We start from the raw sequence: 24285 nt of genomic DNA, 5'->3' as shown, positions 1-24285 counted from the left end.
ACTAACTCTTGCAGTATACTGTTTTGGCTGTTAAAGGTATAATCTCGAAGATTTTCATTATAATGAATTTCTGTTAAGCCACTATCTGAATGATAGCTGATTGCTGAATGAGGTAACACAATGGTGATTGAGCCTATGGCCCACTGATGAAAGCCTTTGCATGTACAGTATATTGTAATATTATGGACTAGGTGTCTGTGGCGATTTTCGCGGAAAAAATGACAAGCGGCGCCCAGTTAGTGACGTGTTTTCCATCACCCAGCAGTAGGCGGGGCTAAGCTGCTGCTTTTCTGGTCTCTGCGAGTGGTGCGAGTAAACGGTAATCTACTATGGCTGAGCAAACAAAGAAAAGATTTATGACTACAGATACAACTTCAAATAAAGTGAAAATCCAAATAAAAAGAAACAAATTCAACGCTCAGATGAAGGCAAACAGTCTAAAAAGGAAAGCCACCGTCAGGGAAGAAAATCAAGGGCCAACCGTAGACGTCTGGTTAAATTAAAAGTGTCCTCCTTCAATTACCATTTATCGTCATGAGGTGCCACAGAAGAGAATGCAATTGAAATCTTCGAGTTAAGACCTTTAACATCAAAAGTATAAAAATACAAAACGTCCAAAAAGAGATATAGAGAAAATATACTACACTGTTATGCTAACATTACTGTCAAAGACAAATTTCAAAGACTAATAAGGATGAAAGCAATGTCTACCATTACATTTTACTAATCTTACAAAGTAGGAAAGACACAATTGTAACAAATGATTGCTAATTAGGCATGCCTCCATGGTTATAAATAATGTGTATAGGACCCAGCTGTGCTGTTCCTGCTGTGGCTGTCAAAACGTCTGCCTTGAAAAAGCTCAACAGCATCCATCAATTGCACACTGGCAATACTGAAGTCTGTAGTTATGATTAATATTGACGTTTTCCCTATGTAACCCACATTTCATTCACACTCCTGCACTTAAGTCACTTTTGACAAAAGCATCTTAACAAATGTAATGTTGTGTAATTTATACATTATCAAAACCCACAAAGAATCAATATGTGAATCAGTATGTATGTTATAATTTGTGTACAAAGTGACTTAAACATCTATATTTTTCTTTAAAGAGGTCACATTTGACAAAAGTGTTGCTGAAAAATATCCTGGGAGCTTGATGGTTAATGTGCAGCGGGACATGATGATGTGAGTATCATTATCATTATTACTATAATTTTCTGCATTACGTTAGCCACTATTGATTCGCAGTGAATATCTCACTGAGTCACTTTCTTTACAGTCATTGATTTCCCTGCTTCCACACTTTGAGAGCAATTCTAAATAACCATGCAGCCATGAATAGACACAGGAGCTTTGTGCTTTGCACTCCTGAGTTACTGGAAGTTTGTGTCGCTTTTCGATCCAAGAACTCGAGGAATAAGAATTGATGAAACCCAGGTGAGATCATTACTATGTTTAGCCATTCTTTACATGTGATTTCAGACAGATTTGTTATGTCATTTGTACAAAACATCTTTGTAACCATTGCATTCTGGGATTTTCATAAACAGCGTGTATTTAGTGGCAGAGGTGGAATGAGACAGTTGGAATGAGATTGAATATGGTGAACCCCAGAAGTCCTCATAGGTTTTTACCTATAACTTTTGATTTTGTACAAAATCTCTCAACAACGATTAGATGGATTGTCATGACATTTGGTGCAGACATTCAAGGACCCAAGAGAATGAATCCTGATGACTTTGGTAAATGCCCGACTTTCCATTAAGCCCCAACAGCAATTTTCCCCCTTAAGATATCTAATTCAATTTAAAGAAAAATGCTCTACATACATTTTCTCTGCAGAATTAATTGTAATAACTTTGGTGAATCCCTGACCAATTTGTTTGTTTTTGGCCCAATCCCTGTAAATTCAGCTAAACTATGATTGCATCCCTTGTTAAATGTATGGTTTGTAGTCAAACTAGTATTACCAATTGTGGTCGAGTGATTTGTTGTATGCAAGAAAATAATATGTGTATAGAGCAAAAGAGGGAAAACAATTGCCCATCATTGGACAACAATTTAGATTGTTAATTTAGTCTGTCACCTCCTTCTCCAGGGGCTGCACGGTGGTGCATTGGTTAGCGCTGTTGCCTCACAGCTCGAAGGTTCCTAGTTCAAACAAAGTGGGCCTTTCTGTGTGAAGTTTGCATATCCCATGCATGCGTGGGTTCCCTCCGTGTACTCCGGCTTCCTCCCACAGTCCGAAGACATGCTTGTTTGGCTAATTGATGACTCTAAATTGACCATAGTGATATGTGAAAGATTATCTGTCTCGAATGCTGCGTACCAGACATAGAAATTTTCACTTCCGATGGTGAAGTCGGGGTAGATGAATCTGCTCCAATTTCAAAAGTAGGAACTCTGAATTTGAATGGTATTCCATAGCAATTTTTGTAGTCGGAGGTCAGAAAAATGCTACATTGCAGACTTCACAGTTTGGAAGTCGGAAATTTCTACTGGGAAGTTCTCAGTTGATGGAACGCAGCACATGTGTCAGCCCTGTGATTGACTGGCGATCAGTCAAGGGTGTACCTTGCCTCTCGCCCGGTGACAGCTGGCATAGACAGCCCCCCTGCGACCCTGAACAGGATAAGCGGCACAGATGATGGACGGATGGCCCCCCTTCTCCACTGTCCTGTCTCAAGTTGCTAGTCAGATTGTAAACCATTAGCAGTGGACAGAGGAAGAAATCTTGGCCCTGATGTCTGATATCAGCTATCAGCTGGCTGCACTCAAAATATTAGCCATCTGCACCAGGCTACATCGCCATCAGACAAAAAATGATGGGTTCTCAGGGTGCCTGCTAAATAACAGGATTTTAGCAACGTTATTCTGAGCATTCAGCATAATGATGTTAGAATTAACATCAGACCATCGCTGTGTCCACGTACAGCCTATCTGAGGTTGTCAGTGGCTGCACAGTCTGTTCATTTTGTTGTTACCAGTTTGTGCACCGTCTGGGTGCATCATTCACTGGGGATGGTATGTCTGGTACTTTGCTTATGACAGCTTGTAATTTTTGGTGTTCTGGGACCAGAAGCTGATTCTGTTGCCTTCACTGTCCTTTAGATCAGATCAACACTCAGATATTATCAGGAAATATAAAACCAATAACTTACTAAAAATGACATTTAGTTCTATGGAGAGTATTTGTCATTATCAAATAAGCTGTACTGGTGGTTTAGCATAAACAAACTCGTTCTCTCTCTGTGTCTGGTTAGCGCGCAGAAAGGACACTTTGTGGATTTGACACACTGACGTCGCCTGGCCATTTTCACACTTGACAGAGCATCCCATGTAGCATGGCATGGAGGGGAGAGAGGGAGCCTGCTGTGGAATCACTGGAGTCGAAATGAAGGAGAGGGAAATGAAAGCTCGGAGGAAGAGAGGAATATTGAGATTCTGGTCCGTCAGATCTTATTTTACTCCCACCACCAACTCACACAGACGCACACTGTCTCTCTCAAACTTTTACTCATTACCAGCTTTCTTCCCTCTCCCACCCTCCTGTTTGAAGCACCAATCTCTCTTCCTCCCACACTCTCTCTGTCTCCTGAGGTTATTCCTTCCTGACTTTGTTTCTTCCTCCTCTTCCTCCCTTTCCTTCCGTCCTCTCTGTGTTGTTTTTCTTGCCTGTCTTTTTATCTCGTCAGCGGCTGCTTGATGGCATTTTATTCTCTTTCCCTCCACACTCTGCCGCTTTCCTTTGGTTTTAGCACAGCTGTTACAACCCTTCTCACTCACTCGCTTTCACTCTGCTATTCACACACACACACGCAGACTTCTTCTTTCTCCCTTTACTTCTGCCAACTTCACACTGTCTTCTATTTCTCTCTTATGTAAATTTCTCTTCTTCTTTCTGTACCTTGCAAACGCACACACGCACACATGCACGCACACACACACAGAGACTTGAGTCATACCAGTTCTCTCCACATTAGCTAATCACACATCACCATTCTCACATTTCCACCCGCCCTGATAGCCACACACACAAACGCACACTTTTACCCACAAGCTCTCCCCACCACACAGATTGGTACACACCCTCTCTCCTCTCTCTCTGTTTTCTCCCTCCCAGTCATACACGTTCTCTCTCTCCCTCAGTTCTCAGCTGCACCTCAGCACAGTAACATGTTGCCTTGCTGCAGCTCCAGCACAGAGCGGTGAGCAGAGGCAGACTGCTCTCTGTCTCACTGACCAAACATAAAGAGCAAACAACACGAGAAGAGGAAGAAGAAGGGAGCTGAAGTGTCATCTCTCCTCTTTGGTGTCCTGCCACCTTCTCTGAGAGAAAGAGGAGGAGGTGAAGGAGAAGGTGGAAGATCGGTTTTTCGCCCTCCTGGCTCAGTTTGCTGAAGGAGGAAGGAGGAGGAAGGAGTGGCTGAGGATGCAAGGGAGACCGGAGGAGCAGAAAAGTTGGCTCTCTTTTGCTCTGCTCTCAAACCATCCCAAACAGCTGACCAAACTTCTAAACAAGGAGGAGGAGGAGGAGGAGGAGGTGGACCTTTGTGGGTGAGGAGTCCGGGGAGCAAAAGCATCCCTCACCCCGGTCACTTTTGTATGCACGTGTTTGGTCAGTTTGAACGCCAGAGGCAGCTCCCCATGTGGCAGGAAGCTCTGTGGACACGCGGACGCTACCTGCTGGAGAAGAACGATGGCGCCGAGGGCGCCGAGGGCCCCGAGAGCCTGGCAGATGGGTTCCCGGGGTTCCAGGGCGAGGTGTACGTGGAAGTCGAGAAGCCGCAGGACTGGCTGTATGAGTCCTACTACAGAATGAGCCAGCAGCATCCGCTCATCGTGTTCCTGCTGCTGATTGTCATGGGAACCTGCCTCGCACTGCTGGCTGTTTTCTTCGCCTCAGGACTGGTAAGTTTGTGTGTGTGTGTGTGTGTGTGTGCATAGAAAAGTGTTTAAACTAATTTTTAGAGGTGTGAGGTAAATTTATTTCACCAGAAAGAAAAGGTTGGTGTAGTTTAAAGGCAGCATTTTATGCTACCGATAAAACAATAAACAATCACCATCTCACAGTAACAAAAACATCTCAATATCTTTTATCATATTTGAATGTTTTGCTCTCCTGCCATCAGAAATAACTTGCGCTATTTTGAGCATAAACAGAAAAAGAACTTATTGGGACGGTTAAACATTATGGGACATTTGCTTATTTGCTTTCTTTTAGAGAGTTAGATCGTTAGAAGATGGATACAACTCAATAATTATGAGGCTGGAGCTGGCAGATGGTTAGTGTAGCATAAAGGCAGGAAACAAGTAGAGCATCTGGGAAAACCTCTAAAGCTCGCTAATAACCATTTTTCATCACACTGAAGTTTGAAGTTATACGCGGCACTACTTTCTCTATCTTTTTGCTCACCTAAGATAACCAGCCGCTAACTCCAGCTTCATATTTATTGAGGATCTTCTCATCTCTCAGCGAGAAAGTGAAGAGGTAGCCTTTCAAAAATGTTCAACTGGGGCGGCTGTGGGTCAGTGGTAGAGTCGGTCATCTCTCAATCAGAAGGTTGGTGGTTTAATCCCTGACTGCTACAGTCACATGTTGAAGTGTCCTTGGGCAAGACACTGAACCCCGAATTGCTCCCAAAGGCATAGCCATCGGATCTAAATGGGCATAGATCTGATTGGAGATTGGTTAGGCCATTGCCATCGGTGTGTGAATGTGAGTGTGAAAGGATGAATGTGACATGAAGTGTAAAAGCGCTTTGAGTGGTCGGAAGACTAGAAAAGCGCTCTATAAGTACAGCCCATTTACAGTCCATTTACTTTAACATTAGCTGAAAAAGCCATCACAAACAAACAAGTGCAACCAACTGAACTTCAAAAAAGAACAAATAACACTATTGCAACCATTGAGTAAAACTAGATACCTTGAAAATTGAACCCTCCAATAACAATCAATTTTCGCCACTTTCCTTTCATGCTTCACCCTAGAACAGTTTATAACCACAACAATCATAGAGCAAGACCAAAGTACATTTCGTTATATAGAGAACTTTATTGGTCAAAACTAAAATGCTTTTCCAAAATGTTAAACGTTTAGAATAAAAGCCACAGTGTGTTTTCAGTGCTGTGGAATGCTACCCATTTTGTCACAGCACTGTAATTGATTTGAGCGGCCACAGGCTCTATATTCGATTTTCAAGCATCAGATAGAAGCCTTGTTAGGATCACAGAGGAGAGTTCAAATAAAACAAGAGTTTCATTTTTTAGCATACGACTGAACGAGACGGGGAGACCCATGTGTATGTGTGCGAATACTGCCGACAACATAAGAGGCTGTGAAGCAGCACTTTAATTTGTAAAACCGGGTTTGCAGAGTGGATCAAGAGCGGGCCGAGAGTTTAGTTTGCAGCTGTGTGGGTGTTTGTGCTTTTGTCAAGTGAAAAGTGTTGTTTTGGCCACAAACACTCAACCACAAACACAAGCCATTGTTTCTCAAGTACTGCTTTTGTGTTTTTATGAAATAGCTGTACAAAAGAAAGCCCACTCATGGCTGTAGTTTTTGTTTCAAAATGATTGTTTTGCTGCTATATGTGCTGCGAACGATATGTCGATGTGTGATTTTCTGTGTGTGTGTGTGTGTGTGTGTGTGTGTGTGTGTGTCTCATGTGTTTTCATAGTAGCAAATTGGGGGCAAGGGGGAAAACTTCAATCAAGGTGGACGCCTTTAAAAAGTACATGTTGACTTGTTGAAACATTTGCTTTCTTTTATCATTTTGAGGCGTTTGATGGTAAACAAGACCAAAATACCCCCCACCCGTTCTATTACGAGGCTGTTACTGAAGCCCTGTTACATTCAATTGAACTCTATAACAGGCCTTTACCCGGGAGAACCTCCACCTAAATTGATCCCTTTCCTTCTATTTAAGGCAAATCAATAGCTCTCCTTGCCCCGGTTGGTCGATTTAGTTCTCCAGGTTCTTATTCTTGGGCTGCTGACTTCACAGGTTAAATTACAATGTCCTGTAATCATTTCCCGTCATCCACAATCTCAATAGAAATCATTCTTTTTTTCCCCACTCAATTTGTTCCTATTTTAAAAAAACCCAGAACTGCCTGTAGTAATGGAGTGGCTGCTCAGTGACGCACGTGTATTTACATCTGGTGGACGAAGAAGAATGTCAGGAATAAATAGTGTAGGTTTAGAGCTGAGGGCTGGGAGACGGAGGGAGGAGCGGATGTTGTTTTAAGTGTTCTGGCTTTATCAGTGAGCCGGCAGAAACCCAACCAAAGCAGCACTAATGCTCCCAAAATGACTGCACACTTTTATCTTTCTCCTCAGATCAGGGCTGGACTGAATGTGGTGTTTTTCAGACTCCTCCACCCATAATATACAATATGTGTGTGTGTTTGCCCGTGCTTGCGTTTATAATACTTTTGAGACAATGCATGTGTTGTTTGGGTGTGTTTGTCTGGGGAAGTCTCTCATTTCCTTCTAAGGCTTATCTGCAATGTTTAGAGAAAATAGTTCTTCTGGTTCTTTATTGTTGCCTTCAAGATGTATTGATTGAAATCTGTATGGGTATGCCTGAGCGTGTGTGTGTGTGTGTATTTGAGTGCCCAAACGTGTGTGACTCTGTGCAGCCCTAGTAATTACAGGGCAGTATGTAATTGTAATGACTTTTTAAACACCATTTGACAGTTTAATAGAGGAAGAATATAAATTATCAATATTACATCTGGTAATGGGACATTGGAAATCTATGAATTGGACAAAAAAGCGCTCATTATTTTCCTGATTTATATAATTGATTACAGAGTTTATTGACTTCAGTAGGCCAGCTGATCACTTTCAAATCATTTCCAGTCTTTGCATTTTGTTTTATGTTTTTATATTAATAGCATGTTCCACATCGTTGACAGTTTGATAGATGTGGGGCAGTGAGAGCAATGTGTTTTTGTAATGATGGATCACCAGTGTTTTACTTAGGGGCAGGAAGGTGAATGAATGGGGGAGAAGTAGATGCTGTGACATCACTGACTGAGGTGTGGTCAGAGCTGCAGAGACACCATAGAGCTCTACACAAACACACAGGACTTTGAGTTGAATCAGACTGTAATTCTAACTGTCACACTATTTCAATCTGTAGAAACGTCCAGAATTTCGTAGTTGATTTTGCAAAAAATGACGTTCTTTTTGGTTGACTGCGTTTTTTTTGTACCAACAAGCCAACCAAAGCTGACAACAAACCAAGACCATAACACTGCTTCTGCTCCCAAGTGACATCCTGTATCTTTTAACCTTTCAGTGTGTGCTATTTATCAAGAAAACACCACATTGTTTTAGTATGACAAAATAAAAGGTCACAATATTCTGACTTTTAATTCATAGACTTGTTAAAGCTCCAAAAAGGAACTTTTAAGTTTGCAAGATGAGGGGTAATTTAGCCTTCAAGATAACATTTATATTCACACATTTCATAGAATATCAATTTCAGCTCAAATGTAATAAATGTCCATATTAACATGATCTATTTTTGATTTATGATTTGGCTGGTGGGAGTTTTTGCTTGTATGGATGTGTTTCAAATTGGTTTAATCCACTTGGGACGCCAAACCACTGATCTGCAATCTGGCGTCTTTTTGTCTGATTATGAAATTACAGTTTCTACACCTTACAGCCCACTGATGAAGTCCTCCTCTAGGGACCTGTAATGAATGAAAATAGTGTTGTATAAATATTTGTTCCAAAAATATATTGAAATGAAAAGTGTAAATCCACCAGAGCAGACTTTATTCTCCTTTTATGGCTGATAAAACCTTCAGATGGATATCGATGAGCATTGGAAGTGGTATCAAACTTCCCCTTTCATTACAATAAGTAGTTTAAAAGTGATTAGGGCTTCAGATAAACTAAGTACTATAGTTCAAACAAGTTTTAATCATTTATTTCATAATCTTTGATCAGTAACCTTTGGCCTGTTTTAACAGGGTGTGAGTGTATGTCAATGTTCCTCTGCACTGCAAATGGAGCGCTTGAGGAAAGGTTTGTTGATTATTGATGACTTTCATAACCGAGCTGAGAGCAGATTGCAGACATTTGCCACGAGTGCTGCTTCATCAGGCTGGATAAATATTAAAAAAGGCTAAATTACAATACACACATACAATTTTATGATATCAGCCCAAACTTCTGCTCCACATCTCCCTACTCTCTGACATCATGTATTTGGTGCGTTTGTGCCTCTCACTACTGAATAATTAGATTACTGCATCTCTCCGTCTCTTTTTGCTGCTGCTATGCCTTCATGTTCCCCCTTTTTCCTCCCAGTATAATAGCGGGATAAGCCAGACTGGGCTAAAAAAGGAAATAATTGTTCTGGATGACAATGCAGTATATTATGGCAGGCAGGCACAACTCCCTCCCTCTATGCCATGCTGAGGGAAGTGGCTTTAAATGCTTTCAAAAAGGTTTTAACAGGATTAGATGGCCTACAATCAGAAATGTGCAAAGTGCAGATGCCTCCTTTTTTCTAACACAAATACATGAAAACAGTGAAGTGGTGAGGGTGTAGCTTCCTCCCTCCCTAACATGTGTGTGTGCATACAGTTTGTGCAACTTGTGTTTTGATGTGAAAACAAGGGTCTTTGTTACTGATGTCCACTCAGGTATCCCTTCACTGTTGCACTCTTGCTTACATCCTCATTGGGATTCAAGTCTGCGCCCCTGGCTGACTGTATAGCTGGTATGGCGTCAGCAGCCAGCTCCCATGGGATCCCTTTGCCAGACCCTGACTCATACTACCTCTGTTACATTGTGCAGCTACACTAATACACAGCAAAATGCTTTCTTCCTGCTTTTGCTCTGGACAAATACCTTCTGCTATTCTTAACAAGCAGCTTGAGTCAATAAACTGTCAAATCAGCCACAAATTCAAGGGTTGAGTCTGTGAAACTTTTTTATTCTGTTACAAAAAACCCCTGAGATTGCATGTTAATAGAATCAGTCTCAAGTAATTTTGAGCCCACTCCGATGTTCTTTTTACTGTAAAATTGATGACATCTAATCACACAGGGTTTTTGCTAATTAAACATTTACAGCTAGTGGACCTGTCGGGGCAATCATGACTTTGGAATAACTTAAAATGCTATACGTGGGTGTCGGGTAGGATCGAGTCTGTGAAAGTGCGCTCTGTGTGTGGAAGCTGTCAGTCTTCTCCATCCAGCAAATGATGGAGATTTAACTGCTGTTCCATAATTTACTTGGCGTGAAAAGGGCAAAAGGACATAGAGGGTACTTTATTCCTACACTGACCTCCTTTTGCGTGTGCATGTTTTAGAGTGTGTTACTATATTTTTGCATAGTAAATTATTATTGAGTCAAAATCAGAAGAGGTACTTTCGCCACAAAATGACTAATTGCTTCAGGCAGATGCAGAGGTTATGGACAGGTCAGAAGGATGAAAGTGCTCTGCAGGATGACATTAAGTGGAACTGAAAGGTGCTGCAGTCTCCTCCTGTTAACATGAATAATAATAAGACACACGAAGAGACATAAATCTTACAATATCACTGCACAACTTTTCATGTCTTTATATTGAGAACATTAAAAGTGAAAATATGAGCACAGTTATTGTGACACTGATGGAAATACACACTGACATATCAAAAAAAGTTTGAAGGAGTCATTTTGTCTGATGTGAATTCCTTTGTCTTAAAGCCAAGGAAAATTTCTGACTGTTAGAGAGAACATTTGCACTTGATCATGTGGTTAAAAGGAAAAAGTTTCAAAATTAACTCACTTGAAAAAAAGCTTGAGGCTGGCTTTTTTTTATTAGATTTCTTAGTATAGTTTTTGTTGTGTATATCCTCCTTATCTGCAAACATGAAACATGAACATAAAGTGAGAGTGAGGAAGAGGCAGTAGAGGATAAGAGAGGTCTGGTCGGAGTCAAACAGAGAGAGATCGTGTGTGTGTGTGTGTGTGTGTGTGTGTGTGTGTGTGTGTGTCTGTTGACAGTTTGTAAATGCTGACTTTGACAGTGTGAGCGCAAAGTGATGCTGTAGCACATTCTCTGGGCTCAGACTGTCTGTCTGCCGATCTGTGTGCCGTCTGTTCGTCTGTTTGAGCGTGTGTCATGTTGTACTTGTAATATCTTTATGTCAACTGAATGTCTTCAATGGGATGCAGAAATATAAAAAAAATGTGTTTTCATTTTAATTTGACCTTGATTGTTTGTTTCATAATTAAAGGAAAGAGTTAAACTGCAATGTAATATCTAAAGCACAATGTGAACTCTGCTCCGACAATGTTATGTGCCTTCACTGCTGATATTTTTAGTTTTGCATGACTGTATCTGTATATTTATTTTTGGCTGACTGACGGGGTCAACCCTACTCATGGGTCTGTATGTGACTGACTGAGTGAGTGAGTGACGGTTCTTCGTAGAGAGAGAGAGTTGCGACATCTCAATGGTGGATCATGGAACATATTGTACCTGACGCAACTCTCTGTCTATACGGCTCTGGATACTTTGTTCGGTAGTAGGCGGAGCTGCATGTCCGCTGCTCCTCTGCTGTCCTCACCTACGTCTGCAGCGCGCACCTGCTTTCAAACACGTTGTCATCAGCCTCATAAGGACAGTCCTTGTGACACATTGCCCACAAAATCGCACATTGACCTAATGCGGTCAGCCACATAGGTTTTGACCTAGTCTTGTTTTTGGACGGCTGTGGCTCAGAGACAGAGTGGGTCGCATTCTAATTGGAAGGTTAGCGGTTCAATCCCTGTCCCTGTTGCAGTCAACATGTCAAAGTGTCCATGAGCAAGACACAAACTCCAAATTGCTCCGAAAGGCATAACCATCGGCATTCTCTGCCAACAGTGTTTGAAAGGGTTTGAGTGGTGGCGGAAGACAAGAAAAGCGTTATATGAATGCATTTAGTTTACCATTTTTTTGTCAAACACTTTAGAAATAGAAAATATATAAAACATTTAATTTTATAAATACTATCACCAGTATTCAGAATAAACCACAGTAATAAATGTACCCAGAGGACAGTCAATCCTTATAACATTTGTTTGTGTGAGTGTCCTTCTGAATATGTACTGCAAACTCACTCAATCTGAAATCTTCTCTCTATTTCTGTCTCTGCAGAATACAGAGGACCACCTGACATTCTTGATCACAGTTCCCGCTGCTCTCTTCCTCTTCCTGTCCATCTTCATCCTCGTCTGCATCGAGTCAGTCTTCAAGCGGATGCTCGGCCTCTTCTCTCTTCTTATCTGGGCCTGTCTGGTCACCATGGGTTACCTGTTCATGTTCTCAGGAGGGATCCTCAGCCCCTGGGACCAGGTAGAAAAATCTGTGTTTGTTTAATGTGTGTATATATGGATGAGTGTTAGTCACTGTTGCTAGGCCCGCTAAGCTTTCTGTTCTTACATTTACATTTTCGTAACAGTGTGAGGTTTAGTACTCCACTTCATTTTTTGGAACACTTGGTCCTTAATTGTAGTCAGTAGACTTCAGAAGGATTCTTATATGTGTTCACCATCAATTTTGGATGAAAAGACAACTACTGCTAATAGATTAGTTCAACTGTAGCTAGCTAGCTAATTTTGGCTGAATGAAGGATAGAGAGCACTGTCTATGCCTGACTTTTTAATGATTTCTTCTGAAATTGTTGTAGGGTGCTTTCACACCTAAAGTCTGTTTAGGTACGTTGATCCGAATCAAAGAACAAATAGTTACAATGTTGCATTTTGCCTCGATTTTGGTTTGTGTTCACACTTCAGCTTTTACCAACGGACCAAAAGTTTTGATGCGCAAGGCAAACTGCTTCCTGATTGGTCCGAATTTCTTCATGGGAAAACTGCCTGAAGAAAACAAAGAGGGAGAGAACACTCTGATCGTGGACTTTAATGTTTTGTTTTGAGTTTTTTTTACTTTTATGCGACATTGTTACACAGTTTCATCAGTTTCATTCTCCTTTAGTTTTTCACTCAACAGTTTGAATACCTCTGTGTTCTTGTGCGTTTCAACAAGCATTTGAAAAAATAGTTTGGTCAGCCCATATTTCTATTTCATCATCGCTCCCCCACGTCTGTCCTACACCCATCTTGCTGCCTGGCTGTGTAGCTGTTTCTGCAAGTGTCAGCACCGTTAAAAACCCACAATACACAGTTTTTTGGTTCGCTTCCTATATTTGGTTTGTATCGCTTTCTCACCTACAGTGAACCAAATTCTGGACCACTTGGAAGCGAACCGAGAGTTCTAGACTGCTTTCACACCACCCCGAACCGACCGGACCATCCGGCTAAACGCACCAGGGTTCAGTTCAAACAGACCAAACAGCTCAGGTGTGAAAGCACCCTTAAAGGTGTCTTAAAATTCCAGAATCTGCACTGTCCCTGCCCACTATGCAAATTTTCAACCACCCCCTCTGTCACAAAAACAAAACACGTGTCTGCCGTCATTTAGTGGCAACTTGTTGAAACTTAACTAGCTTGAAATTTAGTAATTATTAGTAGTTACATTAACATTAGTAGTCAGTAGTGAGTTTGCAAAATTAAGAAGACAGTTACAGCTGGCAGGCACATTGTGGAAGTGGTTGCCATAGGTTTGCACATAATGATATGCATAGCGTCACTCCGTCCATTAACGGGATTGGATCCTTAGGTTTGTGACGTCTCAAACCTGCCAATCTGAAAACGTGTCGTTCAGCCTGTCCTTGGTACACTGCGGTTTAAAAGCAGACAGACCCAGCCATTGATATGACTGCTTATGTTATCCCTGATATGTCTTGTAGCACATGAAAAACAACACTAGGAGATGTTTACAAGGTTAAAAACTTGAGTTTCACTAGAGGGGATGTTTAAATGTATGCTTTATGCTACTGTTTGTATGTTTAATAGTAGGTTTCACTGAGCTTGACTGGGGTTGCAGGTGTTTAAAGTTCCCCAAATCCAAGAAACAGCTGGACAGAGCATTAGTCCAACATTTGACACAGTAGTGAATGTGTTGGCATGAACAGGGCTTTGGTAATCTCACCTGTGAAACCACACAGTAATGTAATATGAAAGGCCCTAAGCGCTGGAAGTTACTCTGGATCAGGTTACTACTGTGGTAAGATAATTAACTGGATAAGCTCACTTTAACAGTTTACATCACAGCAGACACACACAAGCAAAAGATGCAATGCATTGCACTATAATAGAGTTGGGAGATTTTGAAACATGTACAATAAGGCTTCTTGTGATGCATAAGTGTGTTAATGAGCCCCTTAAGACATTTTTCCAGTTTAAGTGTTCCTTTCTATATGCATGCATTAGTGTGCGTGCATGCGCGTGCGTGTGTCAATGTGCATGTGCTCAGGCGGGAGCGCAGCATTAATTCCAGATGTGACGAGTGTTAATGATGCCTGATGAGAGCTGGAGGTGAGCAGATCAGCAGACAGACACATTAGTTTTTGGTGCCAGATACCTTCTCTCTCTGTCTCAGGAATCCTATTTTCTCATGGGAGCACCCTGTCTCCCCCTATTCATCAAATCCCATATTTCTCTTTCCATCTTCTCCACCTGCCTCCTCCTCTCCTGTTAAGACCCCCCTCCGCACACCCCAGCATGGCCAAATTTCCTCTCTATCCCCTCTTTCCACTGCTTCACTCCTTCCCTCCCTCCTCTGGGGTGGATGTATTTTTATCATCAGCCACCTGTGAGAGCATAATCATTTTACATTATTAATCACTCTCATCTGCTCCCATGACTCTTTTATCTATCTATCTATCTATCTATCTATCTAAGAAGAAGGAAAGACAGAAAGGCAAGAAAGACAGAAAAATCCAGTGAAAAGAGAACAGCTGGAATTGCAGCCGGCTCGCAGCGGGTTGGATTGATTGTGATTACTGAGAGAACAGCATGTCTGATGGAGAACACAGAGCTAATAACAGTGAAGGCCTGAAAAAGTGAGTGAGTAGGTTAGACGGAGAAAGAGGTACATACGTGGCAAGAAGCCGGTGCTGTGCTCCATCATTCACTCTTAAACCCTCCATCCGACCCCTAACATCCTGTCCCGATCACCCTCTTTGTGTACTCACGCAAAAAATACCTTGTCCCGCTACAGTACAAGCTGTGCCACCATCCAGCTGCATTATCCTGTTAGTCTGGGCTTTATTCAATTCCTTTGAAGGCCATGGCTCTTACCAGAAGACAGATTGAATGTGGCCACTACACCTGGTACCCTAGCATCTAGAGGACTGGTGTGTGAGTGCGTTTGTGTTGGCACATACTTGCAAAATACGAGGGTGATTGTATCCCAAAATGCTGCCGAGCTGCTAACACTTACAAGTGCAAAAGGGAGCAAAGAGCCTAATATTTCTGATGTGGGTATTGGAGCATGCATAGCTGTGCGTCTGTGTGCACTGAGGCGTGTGTGTGTGTCTGTGTGTGTGTGTGTGTGTGTGTGTGTGTGTGTGTGTGTGTGTGTGTGTGTGTGTGTGTGTGTGTGTGTCCTGCTTTCATCCAAAAACACAGAGAAGGGTTTGTGCTGAAACGAGAGAAAGAAAATGGAAGAAGCGAGATGATGACTGCAGCTGCTATCTAAAGGTGTTTGAAGGTGTATTAGGATTCAGGCAAGGTTGCTGTGGAGATGGAGTGTCTCTGGCTGCCTGCGTGGCAGACAGGAGCAGGTGACGCACCTGAAATTGGACTGCCATTCTCAATTCACACAGACACCCAAACAGACTCCAACTGCCCTCTGTTTTTTCCAGAGGTAGGAGTTCAAGGTTAGGAGTTGAAAATTATGGCAAAACATATAGGACCTGCCCTGTTGTCAGCATCCTTCCTCAAGCTGGTGCCCCTAGCAACAGAAAGTCAAAACCTACACAAAACACCTTCCTCTGTTCTCTGTGCTCAGAACTTTATTTAGAAGGAATTCAATCAACCAAACAATCACATTTATCCACTGTTCATTTCAGTGTATCTGTCTGTCTAATCCTATCTATTGCATCACTAAGTGCCCTGTCACTGCAAATAATGTTTATAACGTTGATGTTGAAAACATTGTGAGTAGCTTGTGAAAAGCTCATCCCAACTAGCACTTGCTCAAAGGCAGCAAAGTATTTTAATTTGCATGTCATATTTTTTCATTTTTAAATGTCTGACAGGATGAATCATTAGGTATCAGGTGTGAGCCAGATGAACCTCCGTCAACTTGTGTTTTCAGCAAATCTGATTCACTCCAAGCTGTCACTGTCAGTAGATTCCTGTTTGCAGACTGACTCTTTGAACCTGAAAGGCAGAGGAAATAAACAGACAGGCAGGAAGGTCAGAGTTCATTGGGTGTCCCAGTTGAAACTGTGACCCGTTCACACTGGTCGCTAGCATAACAGGAAGGGGTGGACTGACAACAAGGGAAGTGGACAGGGACGAAGCAGAAGGTTAAGGCACAAGGTATCTAGGAACATCCCAGTAGGACACACACACACGTGTGCACACACACATACTGTCAGAGCGGCCATAGCTTTGGTGGAAATCCGAAAAGAAAAAAGGACTGATTACAGTACACAAGCAGGAAACTCCATCTTAATAATTTCTCAATAAAGTGTCACACAGCCTTCTTCTTCCCATCTGTACAACGATATTTGATCAGTCATTAAGTTATTCTTCAGTATTTTATCTGATGCTCTGATGTGTTTTGTTTTCAAGGCGGTTAATCACAGAGTGTTTTGTAATGCTGAATGAGCAGCCCACTCATCTCTAATCATTAATCACAGGATCAGCAGTTTATTGTTAGAAGATACAGAACATAAATCTCTGATGGGATTTAACTGCAGACATTTTTGTGATCTATATTTGGGCATTTGCTGTGGCAGTTTTGGCATTACTGCAGTACTGGTATGAAAATGAGCCCAGAATTGGTTGGCATCTGATGCTTAGTATATTTACTGTCCACTAAGGACATTTTGAAATTTGAAAATGAGTCATTTCTGAAGCATGAGGGGGTTGAGCGTATTTTGTCTGCACATTTCTATTAAATACTAGCTAATAATTTGAAATGGGTGACAACGAAATTAAGCCACACCCAGAACATCCAGAGCTTTGCAATAGATCTGGTTTATTTCAGATAAATTTGCCCCTTAACCTATCAACATCTTCCTGTTTTCTGTTTACAGGTGTCCTTCTTCCTGTTTATTGTGTTTGTCGTTTACACCATGCTGCCCTTCTCCATGAGAGGGGCCATTATCGCCAGCGCCATTACCTGCTTCTCACACACTGTCACCCTCAGCATCTGTCTGGCCTCCGTCGTCACAGAGCTGGAACCTCTAGTCTGGCAGGTAGGGCAGATGATTACTTATGTTGAATATCAAACGCTTGAACATACAGCTCAATACGGAACTGTTGAAACAAATTTACACAACTTCCTGCCTCTATGGCAGATGATGGCTGTAAATGATTGCTTCACTGTACTATTAGCAGCAGCGCAGGGAATGGTTTCTCACTTTGGTAATGCTGTTCAAAATGATGAGGTACAATATTTTGATAGGGTCTGGGCTGTAAAGCAGTGAACCTATCCTGTACCATCATGACACAGCGCAATCTGCAAAGCCTCCAGAGTCAAAAGAACTGCATTTTAATATACTCAGGGAACAGCTTAAAACTGTGGCTCTGAATGAACTCTGGATGGATTAGCACACTACACTCTCATCACAAAATAAAAACCTCATCCTGCTTCTGTAAAACACCACACAACAAACATCACAGTCCAAAAGGATAAGCATAAAATCAGTAACTCACAATAGACAACATTTATAAAAGTAACCGGAGCTGATGTCCATGTCTAATGCTTACAAACGCAAACAGTGACTCTTTCTAATCATCCACTAAAGCAAACACACTGATAATACTCAAATCCAAATAGTATCTCTCCTCTCGCTCTCTCATACACTCTTATACACAGTGGAAAAGCCTACCAACAATAAAACACGGTCGAAGACGGTCATTGCCCTTGGATACAGCAACAAGGACAACCTATTGATATGCAAGGCCACATTTTAAAGAGCCCGAGGTTGACTTAGTGGTGAAAAAGCACGGTCGAAGTGTGTGCTCTCGCCGGCTTTTACAAGGTAATAATGTAGGCTTAAGGGGAAGGTAGCAGATAGCAGGAAAGTTACATGTTCAGGCATATCTGGGACATGCGTCACCTCCTGACAACATTTTAATCCCTTGTTCTCTGTGTGTATGTGTGCGTGTGGTGTGGGTGGCAGATCTTAGCCAATGTGATCATCTTCACCTGTGGCAACCTGGCGGGGGCGTACCACAAACACCTGATGGACCTGGCTCTCAAACAGACCTACCAAGACACCTGCAACTGCATCAAGTCCCCCATTAAGCTTGAGTTTGAGAAGCACCAGCAGGTACACAAACACGAAGATAGATGTGAAATAAAAATGTGATTTAACTGTAATTGTTAACTTGGAGCTGTTGCACCTGCTTTCATACTACTGCTGAATAAATGTTTCAACACATGAATACAAAATTTAAATAATAATCTATGTGAGACCTTTGTTACAACTATACAGGACATTAATATGGCAGAGTGTCTTTGTATACCCAGTACAACTACAACTATTTTTTGGCCTGACTGTCGGAATGCAGGACCAGCCGTATAAACACAAATAGCCCGTCACTTACTTACTTTGGGATTCATTTCCCTCATTAACAGTCTTTAACTTCATCATCTGACGCTTTTAAAGCAATTTGGCTGAGACTCTGATCATATTCAGCGTTACAATGTAATTGGCATGTTGGTGACAGTGAAAGTCTAATCGGATTACTTTGAATTTGTTACTGTAAGAGTATTGTTTATCCCCGAAGTGTAAAATTCAGGTCAAAATATGTTTCATTTCCAATGAAACCAGCAATACTAATGACATTTCCTTCAGCCCAGGCTTTGTATTTGTATTCTTTTTTAACAATATATTTATTGGTTTTAAGTTGCAGATCACATCAAATTGTATAATGAATAGCAATTATATAGAAGACAGCAAGCACTTTTCACCTTGCCTCGCATTGCCTGGCCCCATCAACAGACATAACAAATTGAATAATTAAAATGAGAAAATAAATAAATAATAATAATAATAATAATGATATAACAAAATACCATACATCCACATGAAAAACATAAAATAAATAAATCGTGTTTCTTATGGTGTTTAAACAACAAAACTATTTACCTTTATCAACAATCTTCATGTTGAATAATTTTGAAAGCACAGGCTTCTCTGCCTTTGCATCTATGTGTGTGTGTGTGTGTGTGTGTGTGCGCGCACGCACGTGTGTGTTTGTGTGTAAGGATACATGCACATGCCAGTACATGACTAATCAAATGCCAAATTTCATTCAATAGCTGAGTACAGATCACTTCTGTTCATTAATCAAACATGATTATTAAAGCCACATCTCTTCAGGCTATAACACCCCCTCTGCACGCTCACAGTAGAGTGTCCATATTGCTTCAGTGCTGAATAAGTAAATATGTGCGGGTGGTGTGGGTTTCTATTTTTAGTCCCCCCCTCTTCTCTCCAAACCCCTCTCTCCACTTAATTTGCTGCTGTGTTTTAGGAAATGAGCTTGTGGTGTGTGAACAATGTAATGACCCTCTCTGCTGTGAGATGCATTTATGAGTCACACCCCTCAGGCAGCTGCTATTCACTTTCTCTTATATGCACACACACATACACACACACACACACCACCAAAATCACCCTTAAACTACCCTCCATCTGACGTGTATGGTGCTAAATCAAAGCCAAAAACCCACAAATTCCACAGTTACACAACAGCAGCTATGGGTGATTGATCCTGGATCTCTGCATCTCTCCATGTGTTTTGTAAACAGATATGCAGAGATGTGAAAATATACATCTATATGTAGTATTAAAAACCAGAGTGTCTTGTCATATCTGTTCTATTCTGTTCTGTTGGTGTCGATATCATTTACTGCTCCACCTTCAGCTATTTGTCGCTGATAATGTGGATTGAGATACACTGTATTAACCACTTTTTTATAGAAAATTAATGGAATTTATGTTTTGTTTAATGTTGGAACAGCAAAATGTTGTTGAGTAAATTCTCAGAAGTGAGTGAGAAGCTACCGTAGAAAAGTCGTCTAATATGTTGTTTTCTATTCTAATTACCGGTAGTTTGGTTCTGTAGTATTGTTTCTGTTATTATATACGATATAACAAAACAATTGTTAATATGCTGACATATGTAAACTTTATTCAGTATTGTTAAAAACAGTTAAGAGAAGAATTCTCTGCTTATATTCCACCCATATGTGTGAGCAGCATATCGACATTAATCATGATCACTTATTGTTCTTTCTTTGTCTCAAAGAGCTCCAGTTATGTTCGGAGTAAGAAATAAAAATCAGACAAAAACCTAGCTGTGTGCATCCCGCAGGTTGCCTTGTCTTTTTTTCCATATCAAATCCTGATTGCTTGACTCTGCCTCTTTTGCCCTCATCCCTCCCCTCCCCGTCTCCAGGAGCGTTTGCTGTTGTCCTTACTGCCTGCTCACATAGCCCGAGTGATGAAAGCCGAGATCATCCAGAGGCTGCAGGGGCCCAACTTCGGTCGAACTGAGAGCACCAATAACTTCCACAACCTCTACGTGCAACGACACACCAATGTCAGGTTGGGTTCCTTCTCCTTTATCTGTGCCTCCACATCGCAAAGGTTATTATTTTCTGCTCTCATCTCAGCTCTCGATTGCTCCTGTACCCTCCCATCCTCCCACTCATCGTGTCTCACCCCTTGTCTACTTTTGTCCTCCCCTCTCTACCTGCTCTCACATTTGGATTGCTCCTATTCTGTGCTATTCTGACCCTCTGTGATCTTCCTTTATTTCTTCTTCTCCTCTCCTCTATTTTCCCCACCATCCCATCTTGGTACTCCTTTTCATCGTCATGGCCAAATTCAATTCAGAGTTAATCCACCTACATTGTAGTCTGAGGTCACTTTGCCAAATTAAGAGGAGCCTATGTCCCCTGTTCTCAATGACACCCTCTTCTGTATTCGTTAGGTTCAAAGAAACAAATTCAGGCTAAACACAAGAGCCTCTCTGTAGGATGTCCTCCACAGACCTGTTTTCACTCATTCTGAAGAAACAATTTCAGTGTGTGATGTCTGAGAGGGCCTCAGGGATGAGTGTGTGTGTGTGTGTGTGTGTGTGTGTGTGTGTTTTCTAAAGTTGATCTGCGTATTATCCTTCCAATAATAACAAATTCTCACATGATCCCTCTCACAGCAAAGAGGGTAATCTCTCCAGAACAAAGACCTAACACCCAAGGACAGGTTTCATTGTGATTTTCTGAAATCCACCTGCACTAGACAGTTAGTCCAGCCACGGCCTCCACCACCATGTCTGCAGCTGTAACATTTGGTTGGTGGAGTTGAGTGACAGTTTAGATTGTGGCAAATATCATTCTTATTCTTTGAGAAATACTCAGATACCTACAGAAGTGTTTCAGACTTGTCACATTTCATAATGTATGAAGTCTGAAGTGTGAAGTATGAATGTATGAAGTTCAGACTGCCTGTTTAACATTTAGCAAGTAAACTGCCAAACCCTTTTTACACACCAGCCCATAGTTTTTTTGCAAATGTTCTGCGTAATTTTTTGTGCATTTAATTGCTGTTTAAATATATCTAATGTAAAAAATATACATATCTTCCCTGGCTAATGCAAAAAATAAATTACTCTTGGTCTTCATAAAAGCTCTGTTTCAGATCACATAACAAAGATAAATATCACAATCTCCAGCTAAAACACATTCATTTAAATTTTCATTTTCATGTAGTTCATTTCATCTCATTACTTATTTTTTTTTTTTTTGTCCCTCTCTCTCTCTTTTCCTCTTCTCCTTCCTCTCTGAAAATGATATCACCACTCCCAGACTTCTCTTACATGATCCATACATTTCTGTAACTGTAATTGTTTGTTATTGTATGTCTGTACATTGTCTGTCTATTTTTTTTCTCTTTGTCTTTCATGTCACATTTTGCTTTGTTGTCATATTATCCCATAATAAAAGAAAAAAAATAGAAAAATATTGAATGTAAATGTGAAATATTTCTAGGACAGGAAGTTCACATTACAAAACTAATGAGAAACAACAGATTAGATGCCTGGTCCAGATAAAAAAGCTGCACTGCTATTTCTTTTTATTGCATTAGAAACCATTTCTTCATTCAGACCTATTAGATTTTCAGATAATAAATCCACAGGCTTTCTGTAGTAAAATGTTTCCTCTGTGCTCAAGAACTGAATCCATTTAACTAATAAAATGGCCTTTGGCCTCTCCTTAAAAAGAGCTATGAAAAAATAATATGCAATAACTTGTGTTATTTGATGGTTGTGTTATTCAGTTTTGAAATATTAATTGGTATATTTATTGTGATATTTATTTTCTGCAGCATTCTGTATGCTGACATTGTGGGCTTTACCAGGCTGGCCAGTGACTGCGCTCCAGGTGAACTTGTGCATATGCTGAATGAACTCTTTGGCAAGTTCGACCAGATTGCAAAGGTAACTCAAGAGCATATCGTCATTCATATGTTTGACGTGCCATACACCACGTCATGGAAACAATCAGCAGAATGGGTGAAAAACATTAATGTTGTGGTCTTGTATCGGACTAAGATACTTTACAGTGTTTATGATTCTCCCTGCATTTTGAATAAAGAATTCATTTGGATTTTTTGAAGGAAATTAAGTATGTTTTAGACATACTGTATGTGATTTGGTTCACAAAGATAGCTTTCAGCTGATGTCGCTGAAACTTCATAACAATTTATATAATTTAAAAAGTGTGCACAAAATACATAATTTCATCATTTCAAAATAATCAAAGAGAGAGTACAGATTCTGTCTTTTGCTGTCAATCACATGAAGCGAGGCCTTGAAATTAATGTCTTCTCTGTCCTGCGGCCAGTGTCGGCCTCGGTACCGTACCGTCCCAGAGCTCTGTGCGCACTAACGGCTGCAGGTGCAGCAGTGTAGGCTGGTCGGAGTGTATCTCCCGGTCTCATGGGTGCTCTGCTATTCGGGTCGAAACGGGTTGAGTCAGGCTCTTCTCTGCTTTGTGTCCAGCAGTTCTGTCCTCCCGCCTGACATAGCTGCCGTTATATAAACCCGAAGCAATGATGATCTGTTATACATCCCACATGTGGAATAAGAGCTAATGGGTTATGTGTGTGGGTGTATGATTTTGGGCTTGATGGATGTAACTGTGTGTGTGTGAGAGAGTTGTGTGAAAGCAAAGAGCACAAGAAATATATAAATGAAAAAGTCAACCTTTGCGAAAAACAGGAATCATTTTGGACAGATTATGGATTTTGATGACAGATGTACCCCACTTCCTGTCCCACTTAATCCCCTTTTCCTCTCTCTCTTTAAGGAAAACGAGTGTATGAGGATCAAGATTCTAGGAGATTGTTATTACTGCGTTTCCGGTCTGCCCGAGTCCCTGCCTCACCACGCCAGGAACTGCGTGAAGATGGGCTTGGATATGTGTGAGGCCATCAAGTAAAATACCAGATCTCTTTGTCTCTCACTCTCTCTCACAAACACACACACACACACACACACACACGGAAACACAAACAAACACGCCTGTCAAACAGATTGAGCAGAAGGAATGCCAGGCTTGATTACAGCTCTGTTTGAACTCCGGAGTAAACACAATGTGAATTCAATATGATAAGCCTCCCAACTGAACAAATAAATATTCCGAATAAATATTTCCTCCTAGCTTCCCCCTTTCCACTCACTGTCTCTGACTTTCACTCATGCATAAACACACACATTAGTTTTATAGATCAATATGTTTGCTTGACAGAATTAACCTTTAGTAACAATCGGATCAAGGATACCTTTCAGTTTCATCCACCTCTGACATGATGCACCAGAGTCTGTAAGTGCAATTTCGGAGGATTTTCTAACCTGACTAGAAGTCAAATCAAGAGAAAAAGAGATAGATAGATAGATAGATAGATAGATAGATAGATAGAGCTGAAATCAAAGATACAATGTGTTAACTGTTTGAAGCAACATGAATGCAATACGTTTCAGCCGAAATATGGCCGCTGCCATGTTGGTTTACAGGAGCCTAAAGTGCCAAAATTTGGATGAACGGGTGGCGTGCAGAAAAGCGAGTGGTTGAAAAATGCCAAGTTATGAAAGCTAAACAGTCTGTGGCTGATCCATTAGCT

At 41.1% G+C, this 24285-nt stretch overlaps 1 protein-coding gene across 2 annotated transcripts in view; it reads left to right on the top strand.

Moving 5' to 3' along the window:
• Positions 1-4545: 4545 nt before the first annotated feature.
• The window catches only part of adcy2b (adenylate cyclase 2b (brain)), a 43289-nt gene continuing 23549 nt past the window's right edge, over positions 4546-24285 (top strand). For both annotated transcript variants that reach the window (XM_069681262.1, XM_069681261.1), the window contains exons 1-7: positions 4546-4917; positions 12165-12362; positions 17179-17340; positions 18271-18420; positions 20558-20706; positions 22489-22600; positions 23472-23599. In XM_069681262.1, coding sequence (XP_069537363.1) covers positions 4612-4917; positions 12165-12362; positions 17179-17340; positions 18271-18420; positions 20558-20706; positions 22489-22600; positions 23472-23599 — 1205 coding nt within the window. In that variant the 5' untranslated portion in view covers positions 4546-4611. The remainder of the gene's footprint in view (positions 4918-12164; positions 12363-17178; positions 17341-18270; positions 18421-20557; positions 20707-22488; positions 22601-23471; positions 23600-24285) is intronic.

The sequence above is a fragment of the Semicossyphus pulcher genome, unplaced genomic scaffold (genome assembly GCF_022749685.1).
Source record: "Semicossyphus pulcher isolate SPU_LCO1_2020_fin unplaced genomic scaffold, fSemPul1.0.p SCAF_5, whole genome shotgun sequence".
Lineage (NCBI taxonomy): Eukaryota > Metazoa > Chordata > Actinopteri > Labriformes > Labridae > Semicossyphus > Semicossyphus pulcher.
The sequence above is the reverse complement of the archived record's forward strand: the minus strand, read 5'-3'. Positions and strand labels throughout refer to the sequence as shown.